The sequence below is a fragment of the Cervus elaphus genome, chromosome 11 (assembly GCF_910594005.1).
Source record: "Cervus elaphus chromosome 11, mCerEla1.1, whole genome shotgun sequence".
Classification (NCBI taxonomy): domain Eukaryota; kingdom Metazoa; phylum Chordata; class Mammalia; order Artiodactyla; family Cervidae; genus Cervus; species Cervus elaphus.
In genome coordinates this window covers 38,320,618-38,347,677 of record NC_057825.1, presented here as the reverse complement: position 1 = coordinate 38,347,677, position 27,060 = coordinate 38,320,618, and the positions used below count along the sequence as shown (strand labels likewise).

At 39.1% G+C, this 27,060-nt stretch overlaps 1 protein-coding gene across 1 annotated transcript in view; it reads left to right on the top strand.

Moving 5' to 3' along the window:
• Positions 1-27,060, top strand: part of ANTXR1 (ANTXR cell adhesion molecule 1) — a 252,957-nt gene that overhangs the window by 66,201 nt on the left and 159,696 nt on the right. The window contains exons 9-10 of the mRNA XM_043917596.1: positions 8,909-8,969; positions 21,564-21,662. Coding sequence (XP_043773531.1) covers positions 8,909-8,969; positions 21,564-21,662 — 160 coding nt within the window. The remainder of the gene's footprint in view (positions 1-8,908; positions 8,970-21,563; positions 21,663-27,060) is intronic.

The window sequence follows — 27,060 nt, the reverse complement described above, 5'->3', positions numbered from 1 at the left end:
ACGCTTGACCTGGTTACCATGATGCCAGCTCCTCCTCCCACTGCCCCCACTTCTCGTGCAATCAAGGGCGGTGCCTAGAATCAAGCACACTTGGTCTCTGAGAAGAACCCAGTCACTGGTACCAAACTATATCCATCCAGGAGCATTTCTCTAGGATAAATATTTAAGCCTGGATAGGGCTTCCTACTAATTCGAGGGGTGAGTCAGTGCCTAGAGCATTCTGAATGTTTGATCAACTATAAACAAGTATTGAGCAAACATGACTATATTTGAAAGGATTTCTTGCAAGTTATAGCACTAACATCCTTGTTATCAAGGAAGCTGTAAGAACTAGTGAAACTGAGTACTGAATCTATTCCATGGTGTATATATATTTATTTTATTTATGGTAACCACATCAGGTGCTAATTTCTCCCTTCCCCTTATGGGAATGCAAAAGCCCCTTGTCCAGTCCAACTGGACCTTTGACAAAAGGTAAAGCCCATCTTCCTGGCTTCCCACCCATCTACTTTTCCAAGATCCCACAAGGGACTGCTAAGGGTTTTTCTCCAATCAAAAGCTAAATCCCTGGGGTTTCCCTGGGGTTCCAGTGTTTAAGACATCACCTTCCAATGCAGGGGGCATAGGTTCAATCCTTGGTCAGGGAGCTAAGATCCCACATGCCTTGTGGCCAAAAAACCAAAACATAAAAAACAGAAGCAATACTGAAACAAATTCAATAAAGACTTTAAAAATGGTCTGCATTTAAAAAAAAAAAACAAAACAAAAAAACAGTATCTGCATCACATTCCTGTAGTCCTGCAAAATGCCTGACTTAACTGAACCAGCTCTTCTTCCAGGGCTAGCAGAAGGGGAGATTCATTTCAGCAGCAGCCCTTCTCTTAAGTCAGCCGTGTTTGTGAAGGAAGAAACGGCCTTCTCCACCTTTGCCCCATCTAAATCCTGTCTGGAGTTCTGTCTCAACTTCAAGGCTCTGCTCCCGTCCTCTCTTTTCTGTGGAGCCTGCCCTGATCTCTCCTGCACCTTGAACTCTCCCTGCCTTGAGCTCCACTGACGCTAATTGTTGGCATCACTTGCTTGGCACTTGCCTTTCCTCCTGGTCAGTTGCTGAATTGTGTAGTCGCAGAGCCTGCCCCCTTTGTCATATTCCCTCTGTGGCATCAAGTGCGGGGCTGAGCATAGGAATTCATTGCAAAGAGGCTCCGAGGACTGCAGAGCGTTCGTGACCTACGAGACACCACACGTGGGCAGTTTCGTGACTCTACTCGTTGTAAAATCCTCTTAGTCTTTCCCTACCATTTTCCAAGACTGTATCTATAAAAGATGGCATGTTGTGCTGCATTCACATTAGCAGGCCTGGAAGCATAAATAGAATTAATTATAGTTTTTGTGGTGGGTGGAAAAGCTTTTTAAAAAATCATTTGCCTCAGCAGTCATTAATTAGACTTTACAGACATTCAGGTCAGGCATTTCAGCTAAGCTGTTATTTCTATTTAACTCAGTAAAGAATCCAAATGTAATAAAAATTCCCATTACTTAAATAGGCTGAAGAAATTGCAGGGAGGTATGTTCAGTTAATCCTCAGGTCAACCCCACACTCTCCAGCTCCTTCTCCTATATCTAAGAATCTGTTAAGACTTATTGTAAAAGCAATAGCAGAATTTAGACAAAATCCAATGAAACACTGTAGGGTTCAGCTCCCCAGGAGGGCCACTGACTTTGCTGGTATTCATGAGATCAACAAGCTCATCTTACTAAATAAACCTTGTCTTGGAGTTCACAGTTATCTGAGCTTTCCTTCTGAAAACAAGAGAGGAAAGTGGTTTCATAGAAAAAAGATGAATTTCCTCAGTTTCAAAACCTTGTTTGTCCCGTGCTTCTTCACACCAGACTCTCCTTGAGTGTGAAACTAAGAGAAGAGTAGTATATATTTAGATAAGCTGGATGCCCCTCTCCAGACAAAAACTCTTGCATGTTTTGAGGATATTTAATAAGCTTTATTGTCTAAAAGTCAGTAATCTCTTAAAAATGTCTTTCTTGCACTTTGGAATATTTACTTGGTATTATGCATGACTATACATAGGATCCTGGAGGGCTAGGGTCCACAGGGTCACCAAGAGTCAGACACAACTTAGCAACTAAACACAACAGTGACTATACATAAAATCATGTATGAATCCAGAAAGATCTCTGTGTGTTAGTAAATTTTTATTTTAAATTCAGATTCTGTAGAACTGATAGGAATCTAGGATAATGTCCATAGTTAACAATAAATATATCTATTGATTTTTAAGTGTGGAATGGAATTTACTTAGGAAAGGTGACTACCTTTTTTTTTTTTCAAAATTTTATTAGAGATCAAATACTTTCAAAATTCGTGGGGGCAAGATTGACAGTTCTGAAGACAAGGATGAGCCAAATATGTGTCCCAAGCTCCCTGACATTCTCTAAAAGCAATATCCTCCAGGCTTATCCAACATGAATACTGCCATCAGCTATATTATTGTACCTGGGAGTCTGAATCCCACCTCCCAAACATTTACATTTTTGCCAAGTAAAGGGACCAAGGCCTTTTATAAAGCAGGCCCATCTAGACCTTACACATGGGGACATAATACACCTACAACATTATACTGTCTTAAAATATAAGTCATTTAAAAGGATGAAGGTGAGAAGCAGGCCTGCTGGAAGGGCAGTCTCCATAGACGGTGGTACTTAATAAGAAGAGGGAGATGTTACAAGATGCTGAAACTAGCCTTGTATTCAAAAGACTATAAAAGATTTAAAATTTAATTTAAAAAACCAGAAGAGATTAATGTAATAAAAGATTATATTTATGGGAAAAAAGAAAGGCTGCTATATAATATGCTAAAATGCCAATTAATGAAGCCATGCAGAAAGTGTACCATTTGTTTGTGCAACAAATATTTATTTAGTGCCTACTATGTTCTGGATAAAAACAATTCTCCTTGCCTTCGTAGAGGTTATAGTCTAAGAGAGAAGATAGACAATGACCAACCAATCAAAAAGATAAATATATCATTATAAACCACAGTAAGTCCTCTGGAAGGTGGTAATTTATACTAAAATGTGAATGAATACAGAAATATTTCATTGGTAAAATCACCAAGACTTAGGTCACAAAATCCATACTGAATCTGGAGGGTGACAAGGAGAGTGAATTTAAGGGAAATTGCTAAGTTTTGGCTTAGAGAACTAGACAGATGTAATTGGGTGATAGACAGTTAACCACCCACGGGCCAGCCTGCTTCAAGCTCCAGGCATCTTCGAAGCAGAATATGCCTTTCATGATAAGTAAGACACTAAGAAACATGCTATCTAGATATGTAGGAGGTAAAGGCCCTTATACCACAAATGGATAAAGGAAACTGGTCTTATATGAACACACACAAAACCCTTCCAACAGGAAATGGCCAAGTAAATAAAGAATGATAGTTTATTAGGGAAGGAGGCAGAGCAATGAGGGGGAAAAAATTAGGTATGCTTACGGTAAGGGAGGGATTCATAACAACTCTATGCAAATATTCACAATCTTTAAGGATTCTTGAGAAAGCTCTGCATAAACTCTGAACTTGATGAGAAAAGGCTTCAGAATAAGTAAATAAATAAATAAAGTCCTGAACTAATCCACTATGGGTTTCACTTTAAATATATTAAATAGCTTTTATTACTTGGCAGAGTTATTTTACATCTGTTGCCTCTTTTACTCCCCTAACAATCTAAGGAGGTGTTCAAGAGTATCACTACCAGTAACAACATGTGCATTTCTAGAGCTCTTTACAGATTTCCAACATGCTTACCCATATATCTTCTTTTTGAAATCTGCCCAAAAGGTAGCAGGATAACATTATTAGCCATCTTTCAGGCATTTTCAGCAAATAGGATTTAGCAAGAGGCCAGTGGTGAGTGATGAGACAGAAGCAGTTATGAGTGACTGTCTTTGCCCAAGAGTAGTAGCAGTCATAGCAGTTGTAACTGAAGTAAGAGTAACAGCTACCATTGTTTGAGAACTGAGTATGTGTTAGACGTCCTGCTAAGTGCTTTACTACTAAGGCTGTTCTGAGCCTATTTCTTGGTACCTTATTTTCATGAAAGGCACTTGTTGGCTGATGGCCCAAGGTCATTAAATAACTATCTATTGACTAATCACATCTGTCTAGTTCTGTCTATAGAACAAAAACCTTGTCAGTATTCCTTAATCTCACTCTCTTCGCCAACATTTACCACCTAAGTTCTACTGATTTTACAAATGAAACTTCTCTGAGTTCTTGTCTGTTACTCATTTTACCATCAGACAGCTCTTTGAGGTCAGTGTTTTTCTTATTCTCATTTTACATAAAAAGAAACTGAGATGCAGAAGTTCAATAACTTATCCAAATCCTCTTGGCCAGTAAGTAGTGGGGCTTGGATCTGAACAGAAATCTATTTAAAGTCCAGATCTATTTTTTTCTGTCTCTAGAGCCCAGGTTCCTAAGAATAAATCACCATAGTTGAGGATTTACAGGTCCTGTGCTATGGACTCTGCCTATAGTATCTCATTTAATCTTCCCAACTCAACAACCTCATGCAGTAGGTGCTGTTCTTATCCCACCATTACAGATGAGGAAACAGACTCAAGAAAGGTTATGGAACTTGCCCAAGGTCACAGTGCTTATGACTGAGTTGAACCAAGCAATTTGATTCCAGATTCTAAGTTATTAGTATGTTAAACTGTTTCCCAAAATTGGGGTTCAGACAAGTTTAAGGATTTGCCAGGGACCATAAGTCAGACAAGTAGAGGACCAGGGTCAGGACCAGAAACCAACTCCTCGCATTGGTTAGGCTTGAGGCATGTGGTAGTCTTAGCCCAGTCTCCATTAGAGGTCAATTATTCTGTCACCTCTGACATCACCCCGACCCTGTGTGAGTTCTTTCCACTCTGTCTAGTCAGTTCCCATCATCTGGTTCCCAGTGCCTGTCTGTACCTCCTCCAGAGGTACCAGTGCCCTGATCGGGGAGGGGTCCTCTGCCTCCCCACACCTATCCAGTCTCCAGTCCCTAGGCTGCTCTGCTGTCTGTTGAAGTTCAGACAGACTGATTACTCTATAGTCTGGGCTACTAATAACCAAAGGACCCCAAATCCACCCCATGCCATTCTGACTTCCTACCTTTTGAAACCAGATATTTCAAACTAATAGAAGCGACAGTCCCAGACAAATCCTGCCCATCCCCCTCACTGATAAATTTTACTCTATTGGCTGCACCATATCCCTTCCAGATGTTTTATGTTAAGATTGGGAAAGCTGTGTTTTTACTGGATTGAATCACTGCACTTGGCTGACATTTTTTGGCCCTTAATACACTCCTTAGATTTATCAGCTAATTGCAGACACTTTGAGAGAATCATACGGCATGTGTTTATTATGACAAAACCTGCAAGTGTGTCTTTGTGGTTAAAGTTTCACGGGTGTTTCCTTTACTGACCCCTGGTTAAGTATTAGAGTTGGTTCAAAAATGTTGCTTCTAAGTCAGGAACGTAACATGGGTGAAAATTTCATTTTTGTGTTATGATGGAGTTTGAGGAATGGAGACAGGATAGATCCAATAGCTCAATTTTCATTCTTGGACTGTTGAAATCTTTAGTTGCAGATGATAAAATGACTTATAAAGGGAGATGGAGGAATTTTATTTAATATGTAAGAAACAGCTTTGTGTTGTTCTAATGTCACTGTTTAATAAATTTCTCCAGTGGGTCAATTCTGTCTCTTCCAATGTGGCCTGTTTGGAGATTTATGCCTGAAGACATGATGAAGGGGGTGGTTGCCTCTCTGAGTCATGGCCACCAGTAGCTAGGATGGCCCTTCAGGCAAGAAGAGCCCAGTGGCAGCAAACTAGGGGGGAGAGGGGAGAGGACAATCATCACAGTTCAGGTAGTGCGGGTGCTCTCTGGGGAGGATCAGGATGCAGATCCTGGCAAGCCCCAATCCTAGGATGTTGCTGCATCTAAAGGACTGTATTGACCATTGGAAAGAGGAGGAAGGAAAAGCCAGAAGGGAAACACGGATGCCCAGGATATTTTCTTGGGGGTCCCTCATTCCAAGTCAGAATGTCAATGAAGGGCTCAGGGGTGATACCAGGTCCTCAGAGCCAGGTATGTGACGACCACTGACTAACAGAGATGGAGGTGGAGAATTGGATGCATGTTATCCCATTCCTGTGAAACAGGGGGAACTGAGGCTGCACCTGTGCTTGAGGTGCGTGGTAACTGGGTAAGCCAAAGCGAGAGGAAATAAGGCAAGCGCTGACAAAAAAGGAACAAATTGCTTTGACTCTGGAATCACATAGAAGCTGAAAACAGATACTAAAATGCCTTTAAATTGTGAAAGAGGCAGAAAGAATGTTCAGGAAAAATAGCTGGAAGTCTGAATCTTAGAATTGTCAAGAAAAAGAAATACAGTTGGCCCTCTGTAGCCTGGGTTTCACATCTGCAGATTCAACCAGCTGGGGATCAGAAATATTTGAAAAAAAAATCCAGAAAGTTCCAAAGGATAAAACTTGAGTTTGCAGCATGCTGGGAACTATTTACATAGCATTTTCATTGTATTATAAAATATAAGCAATCTAGAGATGATTTAAAGCAGCAGCCCCCAACCTTTTTGGCACCAGGGACTGATTTCGTGAGAGACAATTTTTCCATGAACCAGGGGTAGGGGCAGGGGAATGGTTCAATGGTAATGCGAGTGATGGGGAGTGGCAGATGAAGCTTCACTGGCTTGCCTGCCCTCGCCTCTTGCTGTGCAGCCCAATTCCTAACAGGCCACGGATGCATACCATTTCCATAGCCTGGAGGTTGGGGACCCCTGACTTAAAGTATATGGAAGAATGTGCGCAGATACTCCACCATTTTATGTAAGGGGCTTGTGCATCCTCTGACTTCGGTATCCATGGAGATCCTGGACCAGTCCTCCTGCAGATACTGAGGGAGGACTGTGCTGCTTCTTGTGACTCTCAGGTATAGAAAATTACCTCAAATACATGGTTGCAAGGGAGCCTCTTTCAGTGAATACATCTGAATGTTTTGTCGTCTGTATATCAGAGAACAATTTTCTGAAGCATGTTGTTCATTTCCTTTCACAATGCTTCTCTATGAGGATGCCCAGATTTCTCTCTGGAATGGGTAAATATTATCTCTTCTGAGAAACTGGTTTGTTTTCATTCTTCAGACTGAGAATCTCATAAATATTGTCTGTCCTCATTTGCTACTAGAAAGCTTAGAATTAAGTTTAGGAGCCACTCCTAGCAAGGAAATAAGCTCTTCCCAATGTATTTTGTCTATGCTATTCTCACTCCTTACTTCATCTTCCCCTGATTTTCCCTTTAATCTATTTTCTCCCTTTTTGTAATTTATTATATATTTTGTTTGACTGTATCCTTGTGGCATATGTATCACTTAAGCTGGAACAAAGAAGCATATTTGCTAAATACAACCATTCAAGTTAATGGGTGTTTCCCAATGCTAAAAATGCTTTTTTTCTTTAACAGACTTTACATTTTATTTCACTATTAATTCTTTTAACAAATGCCCCTTTCATAAATAGAGCAATGATCTTCCTCAGCCCTCTGACCCATTTCAATTTCCAAATTAAGTAAGGCCCGCCCAAATAAAGATACTGCAGTATATCACTCAGTATCCTATACTTGTTTTAAATGCTTGGCCAAAATTTTAGAATCCTTATGCAGTAAGCAGTGGGATTTATAAATGGCAGAGAAAAGCTTAAAAAGTCAGATACCCTGATTTCGCCAGAAGCCTTTATTATTAACTTCCTGTGCAGTCTTGGGGTTCTCCAGACTCCACTGAACCCTGCAAGACTCACTTGGGGGGAAAACTACATTTCCATTTAAGTAAGGTCCTCTTAAAGTGTGAGGCACAACAAGCAGCCTTCAAAGACATCCTTTGCCTGCAACATGTTTCCACTTTTTAAGGAGAAGGTGACTCTGAGTAATCTGAGCATGCCTCTCTTCTAGAGAATTGGCCATTTCCATCCTATCTCTCTGGGCTTATCTATTTATCACTCATTTTTCTACTTTTTAAGCTTCTTTTGTTCCAGCTAAAGAAGTCTATGCATTTCTAGTTTCTCACCTTTGCAAATGCCACTCCCTGCCAGGACCTTAACCTTCCCCTAACTTACTCCTCCCCACTTGACTGAGTCCCACCCTCAGCACCCACTTCTTCCAGGAAGCCCTTCTCAATTACAGCCCTCAGTGATCTCCCCCATGAACTCGGTAGCTTGTACCATCTGCCCTTTTCCCTGGCACCTATCACATAGAATGGTCCCTTGTTATTTATCTTTTCAAGTGTAGCTCCCATTTCATCTACTGGATGTTAAACCTATCTATAACTAGGAGTGGCCTTTCATAGATTCAATACATATCTGCCAGAACAAATGAATAAATAATTCCTATGGCTTTTGTGGGGCTCCCAGGGTGCTGTTAGTGGTAAAGAACACACCTGCCAATGCAGGAGACCTAAGAGATGCGGCTTCAATCCCTGGGTCAGGAAGATCCCCTGGAGGAGGGCAAGGCAGCCCAATCCAGTATTCTTACCTGGAGAATCCCATGGACAGAGGAGCCTGGCAGGCTGCAGTCCACAGGGTCGCAGAGTCAGATGGGACTGAAGCGACTTAGCACGCATGCACATAGCTATTGTGACACCCAGAACATCTAGCACAGTACTGCTCATAAAATGCTTGACATTAATGATACTAATGAAAATGTAACACTCTACTTACCTACCCACTACAACATAGTGTCCTTGAGCCTTCTGATCTTGGTAGCTAAAATCAAACCCACTTTTCTAACAAAATAAGCTATGCTTTGACTTTGACTTTTTGATTTCCTCTCCTCCTAGATTTTGAAGAAATCCTGCATCGAAATTCTAGCAGCTGAACCATCCACCATATGCGCAGGAGGTAAATTGAAACTAAGTGTTAATTGCTGTCACATGAATGATGAGATTTCAATTCAGGTCACATGTACTTCATCAGTAGCAAAGAAGGGTACGAAAGGGGAGGGGGAAAAGAGGAGTCAAAATTGCTAAATTTGCTTCTGGGGCAAAAAGGTAATAAACAAACAACATGTCAGTTGTTTGATAGTTTGAAAAAACCTATCCAAATTCTCTCCTTTCATGGAAACTAATTATAGGAATATTACAGAAAGACTGGATTCCCACACACCGCTACCAATACCCCTCTCTGGATACAAGTGGGATCTAACCCTTCATCTTTTTTTTTTTTTAACCCTTCATCTTCATGGCAGCCCTACATCACATCACAGTGATCATAGGCCACCTCTGAAATGTTGACATATTTAATTATTTAACTGGTGCTGAACCTTTTTCCATAACTAATATTTTGATCTTAATTAATTGCCCTATCTGCCAGCCCTTACAGAATGTCAGTAGGCAACTCCAGTTGTCCCTGTCAAGAGCCATTATAATTTTGTCATTAATGCAGCAAACCTCTACTTAACAAAGAATCAACCTTCTATGGGTCACAGTATTTTGTCTGACTGATCAAAATTGGGGTCTTGTTGTTGTTTTGTATTATAACGGACTGTCTAAAACTTCAACCGTGCTGGCTCTCTTTGTATAATTCCTGGCAGTTTCCCCATCATTCTCCTTTTATTTATTTAAAAAGTACTGTTAAGCACCTACTGAATGCCAGGCACTGTGGTAGGTGCTCAAGATTCGAGAAGGGTAAACTCTCTGTTATTTCCTAGTGCTCTAGGACCTGGAGTCTTCCACTGTTGAGACCTCACTGCTGACATCATCTTTCTAGTCTCCTAAAATACCAAGTGCCAATTATTAATTTATCATAGAAAATATATCATGCAACCCTGTAAGTAGTGAGGAAGAACTTTCCAGCTTTTGCAAAAACTGTACAGTTTTATTCTTTATGGCATATTTTATTGATATAAGTGAGGTAATTCCTTGAGGATTTCATTTCAGTTTCTTGGCTATATTTTAGAATAGCTGAAACACTTTCAAGGAGTTAGATGTACTGAACAGTATGAACCAACAACAAAACACTAACGACATATGTAAAAATATAAAGTTGTTAGTGGTGCTTGGGGACTGACTATTCAGAAATGTGTGTAAATTTCCTGAAGAAAAGCAATCAACAAAGAGTATCTGTTGACCTTTAAATACACTGCTACCTGGCAACACAGATGGCAGGAACATATGTAGCTGGCACAAAGACAGGTCCAGGAAAACCTTCTTAAGAAAAAGAATTGAAATATCTTACCTTTGCAAATTTACAAAAGCATATGACTACATCAAACCCAGTGCCAGGAGCCTTGACCAGGGTTCATTAGCTCCAAGGTAAATCTGCCTCCACAATTTTTATAATTCCTTTATTTTAAAACAATTAGAAAACAGGGGAGTTCCTTAATTGTGCAATTATCTCATTCATGAAAAAACAACCCAGACTTGCAGTTTAGCAATCCTACTGGATGTTTTGCAACTGTGTATTGAATCAGAACATTTAAAGACAATGAATACAACTTCTGTTAATTCACTAGCATAATCAGTTCCCTTCCTGTAAGGTTCTTGGGGACAGAGAAGAAATCTTATTTCTTTCCACTTCCCACTGCCTCACAGAGTACATGGTACTTAATAGGTGGTCAATAAATGTTGACTGAATGTCTTGATTCATATATTCCTTCAATAAACTATGCACCAATTTTTGCTCATTTGACCCTGATTAACAACTACTTTCACCTAATCTCAAGAAGTTATCAGACCTTTGAACTGCCAATTTAAAATGAAGCAAAATTAGAAATAGCCAAAGACAGAACAAGACCCCTCAAACCCATAATCTCAACAGGTTGGACAATGGAAAAATATCTTATTAAATAATTCTTGAATCAAAGATTAATAAACCAAAATCTGCTTTACTTACCATCAAGGTGTTCAAGACAATAAAAAGCCCACATATATAAATATAATGAATATGTCACAGAAATATCAGGATCCACAAGATCTGATCCTAACAAATTCAGTTTTTAGTATGTTTCTTATTAAATAGAAAAGAAAAATGATTAAGTAAAAGATATTTTTTAAGCTAAGGAAAATACAAGAAAAAAGATTAAAATGTATTAATGAATTTAAACAAATTAAAACAAGTTAACTGATAAATTATCCCAGGAACTGTGTCTTTGACCATGAAGAGCTAATAAAATAGACAAATCTCTGGTAAATCTAGTCCAAAGAATCTTCCTGTGGATATTTTTTAAATCTCTGACTGAAATGCAATATTGCATATTTTATAGACAAACAATAGCTTTCCCATATCAGAGCAAACTATCCAATTCTATTTATTTTATTTTTTTTAAATTGAAGTATAGTTGATTTACAATATTGTGTTAATTTATGCTGTACAGAAAAATGATTCAGTTATATATGTATGTATGTGTGTATATATGTATATACACACATTCTTTTTTACACTCTTATCCATTATGGTTTATCACAGGATGGTAGTTCCCTGTGCTATACAGTAGGACCTTGTTATTTATCCATCCTATATATACGAGTTTGTATCTGCTAACCCCCAACTCCTCATCCACCCCCCCCCCATTTCCTTTATTCCTTAGAAAAAAATTAACACAAGACAGAACAATGGGACTTGGTCATAGGTTTTGAAAAGGCAAGCTCCCACCTCTCTTGACTTAGAATCATTAGGGTTAAAACATGTTGATTAGAGAATAACTATATTAAGAAGAAAATAAAACTTTCACAAGATATCCCTACTCCAAAAGTTCTTCCAAGGATTCTCTTAAAGGTCTATCTCTGATCATTCTTGGAGTAAGCATCGCTTTCTTGAAATATTGGGGACCACTTCCCCGTGGTTATGAACTCCTGTCAAGTAGACCCAGGCATACCCCCTCTGAAATTTTCATTAGGTTACTGTGAGGATCCGGAGATTTATGTGAAAGTGCTTTAAAAACCATGAACTGTTATAACAAAACAAGGTGATATTATTATCATAAGTATCATCTTAATAAGGATTGAAGGTCAATGTGAGAATGTTGATAAAATCATACCTAGATGAGAAAAACATGCCTGTATGTTTTTCTGGGCTTCTCTGGTGGCTTGGTGGTAAAGAATCCACCTGCCGATGCAGGAGACGTGGATTTGATCCACTGGTCGGGAAGATCCCCTGGAGAAGGAAATGGCAACCCACTCCAGTATTCTTGCCTGGGACATCCCATGGACAGAGGACCCTGGTCGGCTACAGTTCATAGGGTGGCAGAAGAGTCAGATGTGACTTAGTAACTAAACAACAACAGTGTTTCTCTACTGAAAGAAAATTGGAGAAATATATAGAGTTCAGAGTATCTGCAAAATGATTCACTAACTCACTATATACTGAAGGAGAAAGTAAACAAGGAAACATTGAGGCTAAACCCTAGACAGATCTGTGAAGAAGACAGAATTTGCTTTCATCCAAAACCTTTCCTCTCAACCCCCTCCCCTCCCTCTCTGAATTACTTCCCTTCCTTGGCCACCAGAGCACCTCCTCCTATGAAGCCCCACCCAGGCCTGTCCACTCAAGACACTCTATGCTGATGACTGCATTCCCCCAAGACAGTGATCTCTGCTGGCTTTTACCAACAGCTCAGCAACAGGCATAATTCTGACAGCAAACTGAGCTCTGAGTGAGGCAGTGAGATATTGCACTGGACGACAAAACTGAGATCCAACACAGACCTTTCCATGTTGGGCTGCAAATAACAAGGTGAAATTTAATGGGACAAATATAAAATGTTTAACTTGTAAACAGTTTCATATACAAGCAAGTTTTGAGACTTAGTAACAGTTCATACAAAGAAAAAGAAAAAAGCCAGAAGACACATAGCTATCTTGAGAGCCAACAAGAATGCCTTTGACAAAAAAGAAGCTGATGCCATCTTAGGGTGTATCAGTAGCCATCCAGTGTCCAGGGTAAGAGAGCTAATTCCATGCTGTACTATTCCAAGTTCAGACCATGGCTCCAAGTCCCATATTTTAAGGATGGCTACTGATTGACAAATGTTCTTAACAGAAGAGGAGATGGAGCTAGAAACCATTTAATAATTCATTCAGGATGTGAGGGCAACCTGGCTGTGATATCTGTCACTCCATTGATAGACAGGATTGATTGGGTTGATCTGGCTGGCTAGGCAGGTGTCCCCTCCCTCCCTCCCATGTGTGTGCCTCCTGAAGCTGTATGCTTAGTAGAAGAGGATAACCTTTCGCAGTAGTGTTTCATGCATAGTTCATGAATGCTATAGTGCTTCATGGACTGTAGTCCATTCTTCAGTCAAGGATATACAAGTAGCTGTGTTCCCTTGCTACAACCTCCAAACAAGCTCTCAAGGTCCATTTACAGGAACAGGCAGGATAGTCAAGCTTCTAAGATTCCAGTCACTGATTCTTTCCTTCCTTCCCTTCTTCCTTCCTTCTTCCCTTTTTTCTTTCCTTCTTTCTCCCTCCCCCTCCTTTATTTTTCTCTTTTCCATCAATTCTTAGTGTCTACTATATACCAAACAATGTGAAAAGATTTGAGTACCAAAATGCATGCCTGGTCCCAACCCCCATGAAATTCTCAGTCTTCTCTAGGAGATAGTCATATGTTCAGATAAAATACAAAACCATGTATAAAGCACTATAGCAGAGATCTGCTCAAAGAGATGCTAATGAGATGCTTGTGGGATGAGGAAGGACTGAAATGACCACAGAGATTTAGACAAAGAATTGAAACACAAGGATATTTGGAAAACTCCCATGCAAAAAGGAATTATTGGTCTTATTATATATAGCTTCAGGAGACCACCACGGAGCAGTCGGGGAGGAATTCAAGGAGGCAGATTTTGGCTTAACACATGCAACTCTTACAATGAAAGCTTTCCAACAGTGGAGTAGATGGTCTGAACTTTCCACCCCTAGAATTATGTGAGCAACAGCTGAATGACCATCTGTAAACATATGCTGTCCTGAGAACTCCTCCTTTGGGTCTCCTTTATAACTTTAAGTTTCTAAAAGACTTAATTCAATGTCAGCTAAGATATTAATGACTGATTATTGTTTAATTGCTAAAGAGACCAGTACACTTGGAACTATTGTGCATTTTAACAAAAAGTCTTAATGGGAAGTAGATGTAGGGATCTGCCCTGATCAAAAAGAATTTCATTCTATGTCATGAGTGAAACTATTTGGAGAGAGAGCCGTCCCCCAAAGCCTCCACTGCCAGAGGTTATAAACTGGTGGCCAACAAGCCCTCTCTGGTCTGCACATATGTTCTTTTTGATTCACACTGCAATTAAAAAAAAAATTATTACTAACACTTAAAAGTCTGATTTCACCTAAAAATTTTTCATCTCGTATTGAAAAATCAGATCTAGCAACACTGGGCCTGTATTTATCACATGATAATGATTATTAGAGACTGAATAACTTCCCTTTAAAAGTAGCATATACTCTTTGCAATTCACCATACTATCCCCCCTCTCCCCATTGTCACCCCTATACCCAGGCCAAGCATATGGTTGCCATTTGGTGTGGTGCTTAAGTCCCTATTATTTACAGTTCCTGTTCCAAAACATGTAGGAAGTCACCTGCTCTGTGGAAAACCTTTACAGCCCCTTTGACTTTGCATATGTGCCTGGTAAGTTGCTTCAATCACGTCTGACTCTGTGCAACCCTATAGACTGTAGCCAACCAGGCTCCTCTCTCCATGGGATTCTCCAGGCAAGAATACTGGAGTTGTTTGCCATGCCCTCCTCCAGGGATCTTCTTGACTTGGGGACTGAAGCCACATCTCTTACATCTCCTGCATTGGCAGGAAAGTTCTTTACCACTAGTGCCACCTTGGAAGCCCCAGCTTTGACACTGCCTGCTTTTAAATGATTCTCTTTCCCTTCCAATATAGACTCTTTTTTTATATTTCCTAATTAAACAGTTTTGCAGATTAGCCTGTGTGTAATTAGGAGAATTGGCCCAATGTTGGATTGGCCCTGCCTACTTTAGTATGTAAGCAATATTCCAGGAAGAAACTAATTGGAATTAAGCATACAGCTTGCCAACTACTCTACATGTGAAGCTTTTGTCCTCCAGAAATGGAAGGAGGTTATCATCAGCTCCCCACATTATCATTTGAGAAGCAATTGTATTATTTGTACTCTGTTGTTTCCCATTGTTTGTAATAAATAATGACTGAGTGAGTGCAAAGGAAAGCACTTTTAGGCAGCTTAAACCAGACACTTTTAAGCAACATCAAAAAGTGCTTTTGTTCCTTTCACTCTTCATTTTCTTTCAAAAAGCTCATGCCTGGCCCATAGGCACCTCTTATGAATCAGTTGTTTAATTCTCTGCTTGGTCTTCTTTTTCATTCAAAGATATTTCTGTTTGAAGGAGGAATACTCACTTAGAAGGAATACTTCCACTTAGATGGTGGAAATGTAAAATGGTACTCTCACTTAGGAAAACAGTTCTAACAGTCTCTCAAAACGTTAAATATACACCTACCACGTGACCTAGCCATTGTACTCCTAGGTATTTACCCAAGAAAAAAAGAAATTTATGTTCTGACAGAGACTTGTACACAGATATTTATAACTGGTCTATTTTTAAGAGCCAAAAACTGTGAACAACTCAAATGTTCATCAACGCATGAATGGATAAACAACTGTGGTTTTTCATACAACGAATAATACTCAGCAATAAAAAGGAATAGGCTATGCATAAACCTCAAAGTAATTATGGATGAGTCTTAAAATAATTATGCTGAGTATAAAGAAGTCAGACCAAAAAGAAATACTTACCATATGATTCAATTTCATAAAATTTTATAGAATGCAAACTAATCTACAACAACAGAGAACAGATCAGTGGTTGCATGGTATGGGGAGGGACTGGAAGAAGAGATTATGAAGGGAAACATGGAAACTTCTGAGGGAGGTGGGTGTGTTTACCACTTTGATTGTGGTATTGCCCCTTGACTGTGTAATTGTATCAAAATGTTTCAGTTATACACCTTACATACCTTGTATATCAATTATACCTCACTAAAAAGTAAATAGCTATAAAAGTTTTTTTAAATCTTCTAGAGTAATTTAGGCATCAGAAAGCACTTAATACACACCCAGCTCTATATTATATTTTAGATGTTACATGTCACAATAAGCATTTAATAGGAGAAAAAATTAAAACTAACTCACAAGATAGAAATATCACTAACAATAATTTTGTTAGTGATAACAACAAAGTCTTAGGTGACCAGAGCAAATGGTGAATGTAAAGATATCTCATTTTCAGATCCAATGATTGCTAAAGGATCTTTATTGAGGTCATCACAAAACTATGTGTTCCATATTTAAAAAAAAAAAAAAAGAAAAGGAGAGAATACAATAAGTTTATCAATCTATTCTCTGATCTTAACAGTTTTCTTTTTTTAAACTGAGCTATAATTCACATATCCTAAAATTCACCCTTTCAAAGAGTACAATTCAGTAATGTTTGATATACTCACGAAGTTATACAGCTAAAACCACTATCTAATTCCAGAATATATTCATAATCTTAAAAAGAAACACTATACTCTTTAAGCTGTCACTCCCCATTTCTTCCTCTCTCCAGCCCTGGCAACTGCCAGACAATATTCTGTCTTTCTGGATCTGCTAATCTGTGCTATTCATATGGAAATGAAAGGGAATGGAATCATGCAATATGTAGCCTTTCGTGTCTGGCTTCTTTTACTTGGCATGATGTTTTCAAGTTTCATCCACATCACAGCATGTGTCAGAATTTACTTTATATGGATGAATAATATTCCATTGTATGAATACCATATTCATCATTTTATGGATAATTGCATTGTTTCCACTTTTTGGCTATTTTGAATAATGCTACTGTGAACATACATGTACAAGCTTTTGTGTAGATGTACGTTTTCAATTCTCTTGAGTGTATACCTAGGGATAGAATTTCTGGGTCATATGGTAATTCTAGGCTTAACTTTTTGAGGAACTGCCAGACTGTTTTACAAAGCAACTGCACCAATTTACATTCCCACCAGCAATGTACACAGGGTCTAATTTCTTCACCAACACTTGTTATTGTCTATCTCTTTTATTATAGCCATTCTGGTGAGTGTGGAGGGATTTTGATTTATTTCCCTAATAACTAATGATGTTGGGTATCTTCTCATTCAATGACCTTAGTAAGCCTCAGAAAATAAACAGGATTTTATCTGACTGGTACCTGAATAAATGACCACATTCTCCTTCCCTTATTCCCTTTCTCTCCCAAGATGTTGTTTATTCATTCATTAAAGGAGCTTAGTATTGACACTGACTCAGCCCTGGGTTAAGCACAGCCCAAAATTCTAAAGAAAAAGAAATGATGGCCTCTCTCATCAGGAAGTTTAAATATAAGTCATAATTGAGAATAAAGTGACAAAAAGTCATAATAAATATATATCTTAAAGCTAACTTAAAGAATATGTAAAGAGATGGAGTAAAAGATCATTTCCTGGTAGAAAGTCCTCCCTGAGGCTTTCCAATCTCTAAGCACTTCTTGTAGGAGCTGTAACCCAACACACATGTTGCAAACTCTGGGAGTTGGTGATGGACAGGGAGGCCTAGCGTGCTGCAGTCCATGGGGTCACAAAGAGTCAGACACAACTGAGCGACTGAACTGAAAAAATCCTTAGATGTATTTATTGAGAGAGGCAGGTTCAGGGCTTTGTGAATAGTGTAATTCAATCAGTATGTCCTGGTTCTGTTGTGGCCTGGTATCGCTTGCTGGTAGATCCACTTGACAAAGGTTTTGTTACATAACCTTTACGTGTGAAGGGCTGACATTCCAGTTGGGCTGCTGGGTCAATATTCGGGCTCTTCTGGAGACCAAATGTGCGTCCTATCACAGAAACTGTACCAGGCACTCTGCTCTGGTGTGCCTCCCAGAGCATCATTTCCTCCATCTGCTCCCCAGGCCTGGGGGTTAAATTGTTTGGTTTCCACTGTGGCCGTTCATGGACTGTAGCCATTCATGATGTGTTTCTTCCTAATACCCTGGGGGTGGGCCAGGCCCAACTAGACAGAAATCCTGTCTTACAGAGGACCCCTCAGCAGCACTGCTAAGGCTAGGATATGACCTTAAGAGAAGAGAACTTGGCACATGGCCTGCATTTCCAGCATCTTCTCTCCTTCCACCGATCTTTGAGGAAATAAGAAAAGTAAGCCCAGCAGTGAGGCAGGAAACATTTTGAATCAGCAAAAACATCCAATGGCAGATTTCTGGATGTCCAGCATTCAGACTAAAAACAGAAATGAGTTTCTAAAGGCTAAGCTGAATGAAAAGATATTGTACAATAAGATTCTTCCACAATGCTTGGCACTTAATGCTTGTTGAACCAACAGTGTCATCAATCACATGCCAGGCAGACATCAAAAGAAAAGGCTGAGTCCCTTCACTGTTCATCTGAAACTACCACAACATTGTTAATCGGCTATAACCCAATACAAAATGTTTTTGGTGTTAAAAATAATAATAATAATAACATTTTTTAAAAAAGAAAAAATAAAGAAAACTATTTAGTTCATCCTTCTAAATTTAGCAATCCTATGTATGCATCAACATGCATATCTAAATTCTTAATACTCATACTGTTGCAGTGAAAAGGAAAATAGAGGAATTAGGTTTTTTTTTTTTCCTTTCCCTTTCCTGAGAACAAAGAAAATAAAGAAAACAGTGAACAGGTCAGGGAAGAAATATAAACACATCTGAAAGAGTTGATCACTCCTAGTTTTACTTTTAACTCTTCCTAGTCTGTAGTCTGTGACTAGATTTGCTTTTCACAAACTAACCTGACACTCTAAATTATATCCTGCATGTGTGGTCCCTAGCTCTGCATGAGTTACATCCTGCATGTACTGCCCCTTAACTCTATGCTAACTACTTCCCGTACCTGGTGCTTACCTTTCCCGAGTTCTCCCTTTGCAGACCACCCCTTGTAGCTTTTTGCATTTCAGAAAGAAGGCCACAGGAAAATAAACCAGAGATAGTAATATTAGTCGCTCAGTCATGTCTGACTCTTTGTGAACCCATGGACTGTAGCCTACCAGGCTCCTCAGTCCGTGGGATTTTCCAGGCAAGAATACTAGAGTGGGTAGCCATTCCCTTCTCCAGGGGATCTTCCCAGCCCAGGAATCAAACCCAGGTCTCCCACACTGCAGGCAGACTCTTTACTGTCTGAGCTACCAGGGACCTGTCTTCGTAATGCCAGCTACAACTATTTTGAAACAATACAAGAAGGAGAAGGATACAAGACTCTCACTACGTTGTTCGCATCACACACCCCAGACTATAAGCCCCTGTTTGTTACCACCAAAATCTTGGCTTTCTCTGTCCACTGAAGCGAAATGAAAAATTACAAAGACAGAGTTTGGGGGAACTAGAAAGATGGCTTGAATCCTCAGCTGGATGAGGGAAGAACGCAGCAGGCCAGTGCCCGCCACCGCAGGGAGTCAGAGGGGATCATATAGATGGGCCTCCCAGTCTGGGGTATGGAATAAGGAGCAAAGTGAGAATCTGGCATTCTTCTTCATGCGTTGTTTCAAAACGGTCATAGCTGGCATCAGGTAGCCTGGTAACTGGATCTAAAAAAGCCATGTGCCCATGACCTTAATAGAGTTCAAAACTAAGGCAGTGAATACTCATACATTTAGTACCCAGTTTTGCTGCTTGCCAATTACATATTATTTGATCTTGGGCAAGTCATTTACAACGTCAAACTTTCAGTTTCCTTACAGTGAAGTTCGTTCATAGCTCTCAACAGCCCTCTGCTAACTTGTTTCTCCTTGTGACACCCTTAGAGCCTCTAGGTTCCTTTCCTTTCCTTCGGGTTCCCTGCCTCCCAGCCAGGCCAGCTCCACTTTCCTGCAAAACGGGCAAACCTGCCAAAAACAAAAATAAAATAAGCTTTAAAAAAAATCACAGTGTTACTCTCTAAATGAGTCATATGTCACGAGACATTGAGGACTCATTTTAGCCTCATGGTAAAGAGCATGCTGGCTGAGTTCTAAGCACATGGCACCTGACACCCAACAGACCTGGATTCCAGTTCTGATCCTGACCACCAGCTGTGTGATCGGGGACCAGCTAGTTAACCTCGCTAAGCTTGGTTTTCTCATTCATACCTCCCTGTAGTGAGGTTTAAATGACATGAGACATTGACAATACTTAGTACAGAGTCTGGCACACAAAGAGGGAGCAGTTGATATCAGTTATTATTCTCTTGGCAAACATGACCTCTAAATGAGTTTCCTGGGAATGAAGGTGACATATATTCATGCCATTTATTAAAGTTTGGAAGAGTCCCCTATACTAGTCCTTTAATTCCATTCTTCCTCCAGTGAAAATCTCCATTTGAATAGCACTTTACACTGCCAGATCCACTTTCACAAATATTGCACTTTGACTTCTAACTTTTAGTCTTTTTCTTTTTTTTTTAGTGCCACACAGCATTATCCCACGCCCCAATTTTTATATACAAAAGGATGACAAAAATAAAAGAAAATGAAGTATTGGCGATTAGTTCCCATCAAACTTAAGCAAATATTCCTAAACATTTAATAAGTTAATTAGCTGGGTTTTTTTTCTCCTTAGTAAGAGGATCATTATTTTTACTTTATGAAGATATTGTGTTAATTCAGTGTGAATTATGCCAACATGAAATTAACATGCAGGGCTAGAGGCCAGTGAGCTATATTATCTCTTCTATTTGGAGAGAAGAGAGCACTAGTTGCACTAGGACTTATGTCAGTTCAAACGGGAAATACTTGACAACCGGCCACCCATAAACAAGACATGTCTTCTCTGGTGAGTACAGCTACTCCTACCTAACATTAGGTGTTCCTACTGTGTGCCCTGCAGAGACAGGAGAGCTGAAACTGTTGTCAAACAAATTCTAAACATAGAGGAATGCTTTTCTAGCTGTCGAAGAAAAGACAAAAGGACAACGTCAAATGATACCTAGTCACATGCTACACTATTCAGGACAGGCTGTGAATGCCAGAAGACAGTGGTCTTCAAAAACCCTAGGCACCTTGAGTTCTAAAGAAATCCTTCCCTGTGCATCCAATGTATAAAAGAGACACAGGAGGCCTTCTGGTGGCAGACATCACAGGTTTTAAAACTGCCACGACTTGAGAGATGGGTAAGGTTTGCAGGACACAGGTGAGGGAGAGGCATTCCAGCGAGGAGGAACAGTAAAGGCAAATCCAAGGTGGGAATTTAAAGTAAGAAGTTCGGTGCCTTCCTGGTGGACAACTAGTGAGAAGGTAGTGATTGAGTGGTGAAAGGCTCCCACACGGATGCTTCTGTTTCCCAGCTTGAACTGATTTTGAATATTTTAAGCTTGATGAATAGTTAACAAGTACCCTAAATCAGGGCAGATGGGAAATTTAAAGTTAACATTGTGCAGTCAATTAAGATGTCTCGTCATTATTCTTTATTTCAGAATCATTTCAAGTAGTCGTGAGAGGGAATGGCTTCCGACACGCCCGCAACGTGGACAGGGTCCTCTGCAGCTTTAAGATCAACGAGTCAGTCACGCTCAGTAAGTTCTTGCCGAGTTTGGGGGTTTCTGCCACTGGCTTCTGGGAAGGGGGAGTTCCCAGCCACCTTCCCGGAAAGCCACACCCAGGAAACTACAGAGAAGGGTCCTCCCTGCTAGAAAGGCCACCAGCAAAGGGCATAACTGGCCCCTGCGGTCCCCTTGCTCCCATAAGGAGAGGCAGCAGGCACTTGTTTCCGAGTCCACAGCATACATGTACCAAGTTCCAGACTCTCAGGCCCTGACTGGTTAGGGTGTACAGAGCTCCACATGGCTTAGTGAGATATCAGGACTCTCAAGCAAAAGAGGAAAAAAATAGGTGTTCTAAATTTATTAATTCTGAGTAAACTAAAAGCCAAAAAAATCTCATCAGGGTAGATACCTGACCTGAGATGCAGGAAGATGGATGTAAAACTAAGTGCATTTCACGGGAAATATGAATTCTCACAACATTGGCACATTCACAAGACATTTGTAGCAGGGAAGTTAAAGACATGTGTGACTCAGATTACTGTCCAGGAAAGATGGGGCAGATGGATTATGTTAAGACAGATGGCCAGGAGTCCCTGTTATTATTTACATCTGGCATTCATCCCACAGATAATTACTGGTTCAGTATCTGTAGCAGTAAACAGCAATTATAGACTGTATTTTCTACAGTGCTAGGACCTTTTAAATACCTCACATCTTTTTGCCACAACAGCTCTGGGAGGTAGCAAGATAAAGAAGATGGAGAGGATACTCATTTATTGACCTTTCACACTGGTTTTGTCCTCCTGTTAGCATTGTGGAGTAGGTACTATCCTGTTTTTAAAAAGGAAGAACTGAAGGGTATGCCTTTTTCCCTCTTTAGCATCTCAAAACCCGCTTGAATATTTAAACAAAGATATGCAATGGCTTCTTTACAAACATCTGGAATTCCTGTATATGGAGAAACTCCAGAGATTTGAAATATTCAGTTATTTTTTCCTGATACTTAGAAATGCCCTCACATATCCAGAATGTACTTGCTATTTGAAAACATTTTCAAGTATCCTGTCATAGTGTGACAGTTGAACATGCATCCCCTACAGAATCTTTCCTTTTTATTTTCCTCCTTTAATTTGTGATGTTCAAGTCCACCTTCCCTCTCTCCTCTTAATCTTAAATCTAAGATTAGAAACTCCTGAGGATTAAACTCAAAAGACATCAACACCTTCCAAAGAAGGCTTCCCAGACAAGCAAGCCTTTAGAACCAACTCCTCTCTGAACATGCATGGCCATGAGTATAGCATTGCTGTTGCTTGAAAGGTTACCCAGAGATTCTATACTAAGATAACAAAAAAATGCAAATTTTTTATGATGGATTTATAGAATGACATTTTAAACATGTATTTTCCAGCTTCTCCATAAAATTTTATTTCTTGGGAAACTAGCTTCTTTTCCTTTCCTAATATAAACTTGCAAACACCTGCACAGTCTGTTCATCTAATACATATTTAAAAAGAAATAAAGTCTGTTGGGTTTAGTTTAAACCACAAACCTAATTATGCTTTCAACACAGGCACTGACAGCTTGGAGAAGAGAAAGGCAGTGACTCAACCATATTATATACCGCAAGCAACACTCCTGAACTCAAACAAACAGTTATTTAAAATATCTTAGCTAAGGGGGAAATACTGGAATTTTTTTTTAATTGTCTTTATTTGTTCATTTATATTCAGTAAAGTAAGAAACTATGGAGGATAGAAAAGATAAATAAATTTTAAAATGCAACATATTCAATTTTTCATCTTTCTGTCAACTTTATGAATGTAACTATGTCATTGAGTTGTCCCATAAAATAAGACAAATTCAGATTCTCTTACTTTTCCCAATCTCCTTTCCCACTTCCATGTCCATGTTTTAAAATATTATGTTTTCATTTTTATAGTATATATTTCCTCTTTCAAGATTTTTTCTTAAATACTGCATTACATTTTATAACAAAAAAGAGAATAGAATTCCCTTATTAATCAAAAAATGACTAATTGAAAGCCCAATAATGAAGCTATGGTTTTTATTGTATAAGCCTTGAAGTCTTCAAGAAATAATGTATTATTTGTAGCAGATTATGTTAAGAAAAACAGTTAAGTAAAAAATAACAAATTTAAAAAATTACATTTATAGTGAGATATATTAACATAACTGTACAAGCCTTTAGATGAATAATAAAAAATTAAAGCTATACAGCAAATATATATACTTTTTTTTAAAGTGGCTATGAATGCCCTTTAACATGTATTGCACTAAGACACAAATAAACCACCAACATATTAATGCCAAAATGTTGAAATTGTTCCCATATATTCTTAGATGATAAATATAACCAGAAAATAAAAAGCATAGGTTAATACCTATGTCCATCCTGCTTTCCTTGCCTTTGCTTAAAAATAAAATAAATCAACCACTTAGGAATCTAAAATTTGGCAACCTGTTTCTGGTCAATGGTTCCAAAATTATGCATGAAATATGATGTAAAAACTGTGACATGTGGTCTTGCTCAAAGGAATGAGGAGGAAACCCCCAGGTACAGGAAACAAAAAGGGAATGCAAAATCTAAGCAGAAGGCAATGCTGTGAGGGCTCTAGGCCTGAGGGATCTTCAGGCTGTGATCTCAGTACTGATATAGATATAGGATACCAGCAAGTTCAGTTCAGTTCAGCTCAGTCGCTCAGTCATGTCCAACTCTTTGTGACCCCATGAACCGCAGCATGCCAGGCCTCCCTGTCCATCACCAACTGCCGGAGTCCACCCAAACCCATGTCCACTGAGTTGGTGATGCCATCCAACCACCTCATCCTCTGTGGTCCCCTTCTCCTCCTGCCTTCAATCTTTCCCAGCACCAGGTCTTTTCCAATGAGTCAGCGCTTCACATCAGGGGGCCAAAGTATTGGAGTTTCAGCTTCAACATCAGTCCTTCCAATGAATACCCAGGACTGACCTCCTTTAGGATGGACTGGTTGGATCTCCTTGCAGTCCAAGGGAATTTCAAGAGTCTTCTCCAAACACAGTTCAAAAGCATCAATTCTTCGGCACTCAGCTTTCTTTATAGTCCAACTCTCACATCCATACATGACTACTGGAAAAACCATAGCCTTGACTAGATGGATCTTTGTTGACAAAGTAATGTCTCTGCTTTTTAATATGCTGTCCAGGTTGGTCATGACTTTCCTTCCAAGGAATAAACGTCTTTTATTTTCATGGCTGCAATCACCATCTGCAGTGATTTTGGAGCCCCCAAAAATAAAGTCAGCCACTGTTTCCACTGTTTCCCCATCTATTTGCCATGAAGTGATGGGACCGGATGCCATGATCTTAGTTTTCTTAATGTTGAGCTTTAAGCTCAGCTTTTTCAGTCTCCTCTTTCACTTTCATCAATAGGCTCTTTAGTTCTTCTTCACTTTCTGCCATAACGGTGGTATCATCTGTGTATCTGAGGTTATTGATATTTCTCCCGGCAATCTTGATTCCAGTTTGTGCTTCCTCCAGCCCAGTGTTTCTCATGATGTACTCTGGCATATAAGTTAAATAAGCAGGATAACAATATACAGCCTTGATGTACTCCTGTTCCTATTTGGAAAGCAGGCAAAAACAGAGCCGCCTGTAGAAATCAGGCTCCAGAGGCTGTAACACACATTAAATGGGTACAAGGCAAGCTGCTCAGTGATTCAGGAAAGCAGGCAGGGGAGTAAGGTAAGATGTTCTACCAACCACATGATACAGAAGCACCAAAATGTGTCTGTGGCCATCCTGATTGCTGTGGCCCTGGCTGAGGCAGTATACATCCAGTCCAACCTCCACCACTCCTGAAGCCATAACTCCCTCTGAAAATGGGCTCACAGCACCAAATGATAAATCATATGACAATAGCTGAAAGAAAAAGGAGAACAAGCAAGAAGACTAGGGAGCATTTTAAAAGAGAAGGTAAAATAAACATATTTAAAGTGTATTAAAACAAGAAAACATCTCAAAAAATCTAACTTTACACCTAAAGGAACTAGAAAAATAAGAACAAACAAAACCCAAAGTCATTAGAAGGGAAGAAATAAAGATCAAAGTGGAAATAAGCAAAATAGAGAGTTAGGAAGCAATAGAAAAGGTTAATGAAACAAAGAGGTGTTTTTTTTTTTTAAAGACAGACAAAGTTGACAAACCTTTAACCAAATTCATCAAGAATAAAAGAGAAAGGATTCAAATAAATAAAAAAAGAGAAATGACAACTGACAACAGAGAAATACAAAGGATCATAAAATATTACTACAAACAATTATGTGATAATAAAATAGACAACCTAGAAGAAATGGATAAATGCCTAGAAAAGTGCAATCTCCCAAAACTGAATCAGGAAGAAATATAAAAAATGAACAGACTAATAATTACCAATAGTGAAACTGAATCATTACTTTAAAAAACTTCCAACCAAAAAACTCTAGGGCCACACAGTTTCACAGAGAAATTCTACTAAACTTCAAAGAAGAAATTTATCCTTCTCAAACTATTTTTGAAAAATGAAGAGGAAGGAATACTTCTGAACTCATCCTACAAGGGTAACATCACCCTAATATCAAAGCCAGACAATGATACCACCAAAAATAATTATGTTATTATCACTGATGAATGTAAATGCAGAAGTCCTCAACAAAATGTTAGCAAACTGAATTCAACAGCAGGTTGAAAGGGATCATACACCATGATCAAGTAGGATTTACCCCAGGAATGCATGGATGATTCAGTATCCACAAATCAATCAACATAATACACCATGTTAACTAACTGAAGAATAAAAAACATATGATCATCTCCACAGATGCAGCAAAAGCTTCTGACAAAATTCAACATCCTTTTATGATAAAAACTCTTCACAAAGTGAGCATAGAAGGAACATACTTCAACATAATAAAGGCCATGTATGACAAACGACAGGCAATATCATAATCAATGGTGAAAAGCTGGAAGCTCCTGGAAGATCAGGAGCAAAACAAGGATCCCTTCTCGCCACTATTTTTTTTTTTTTAACATGGAAGTGGAAGTCCTAGGCACAACAATCAGAAAAGGAAAAGAAATAAAAGGAATCCAAATAAAATTGGAAAGGAAGAAGTAAAACTGTCACTATTTGCACATGGTATGGTTCTATACACAGAAAATTCTAAAGACACTAACAAAAACTATTTGAACTGAAATAAGTTTAGTAAGGTTGTAGGGAACGAAAGTAATATACAGAAATATGTTGCATTTCTAAATACTAATTATGAACTATTAGAGAAATTCATAAAACAATCACATTTTTTACAGCTGTCTCAAAAAGAATAAAATAATTTGAGATAAATCTGATCAAAGAAGAAAAAGCCCTGAAAGCTATAAGAGATTGATCAAAGAAATT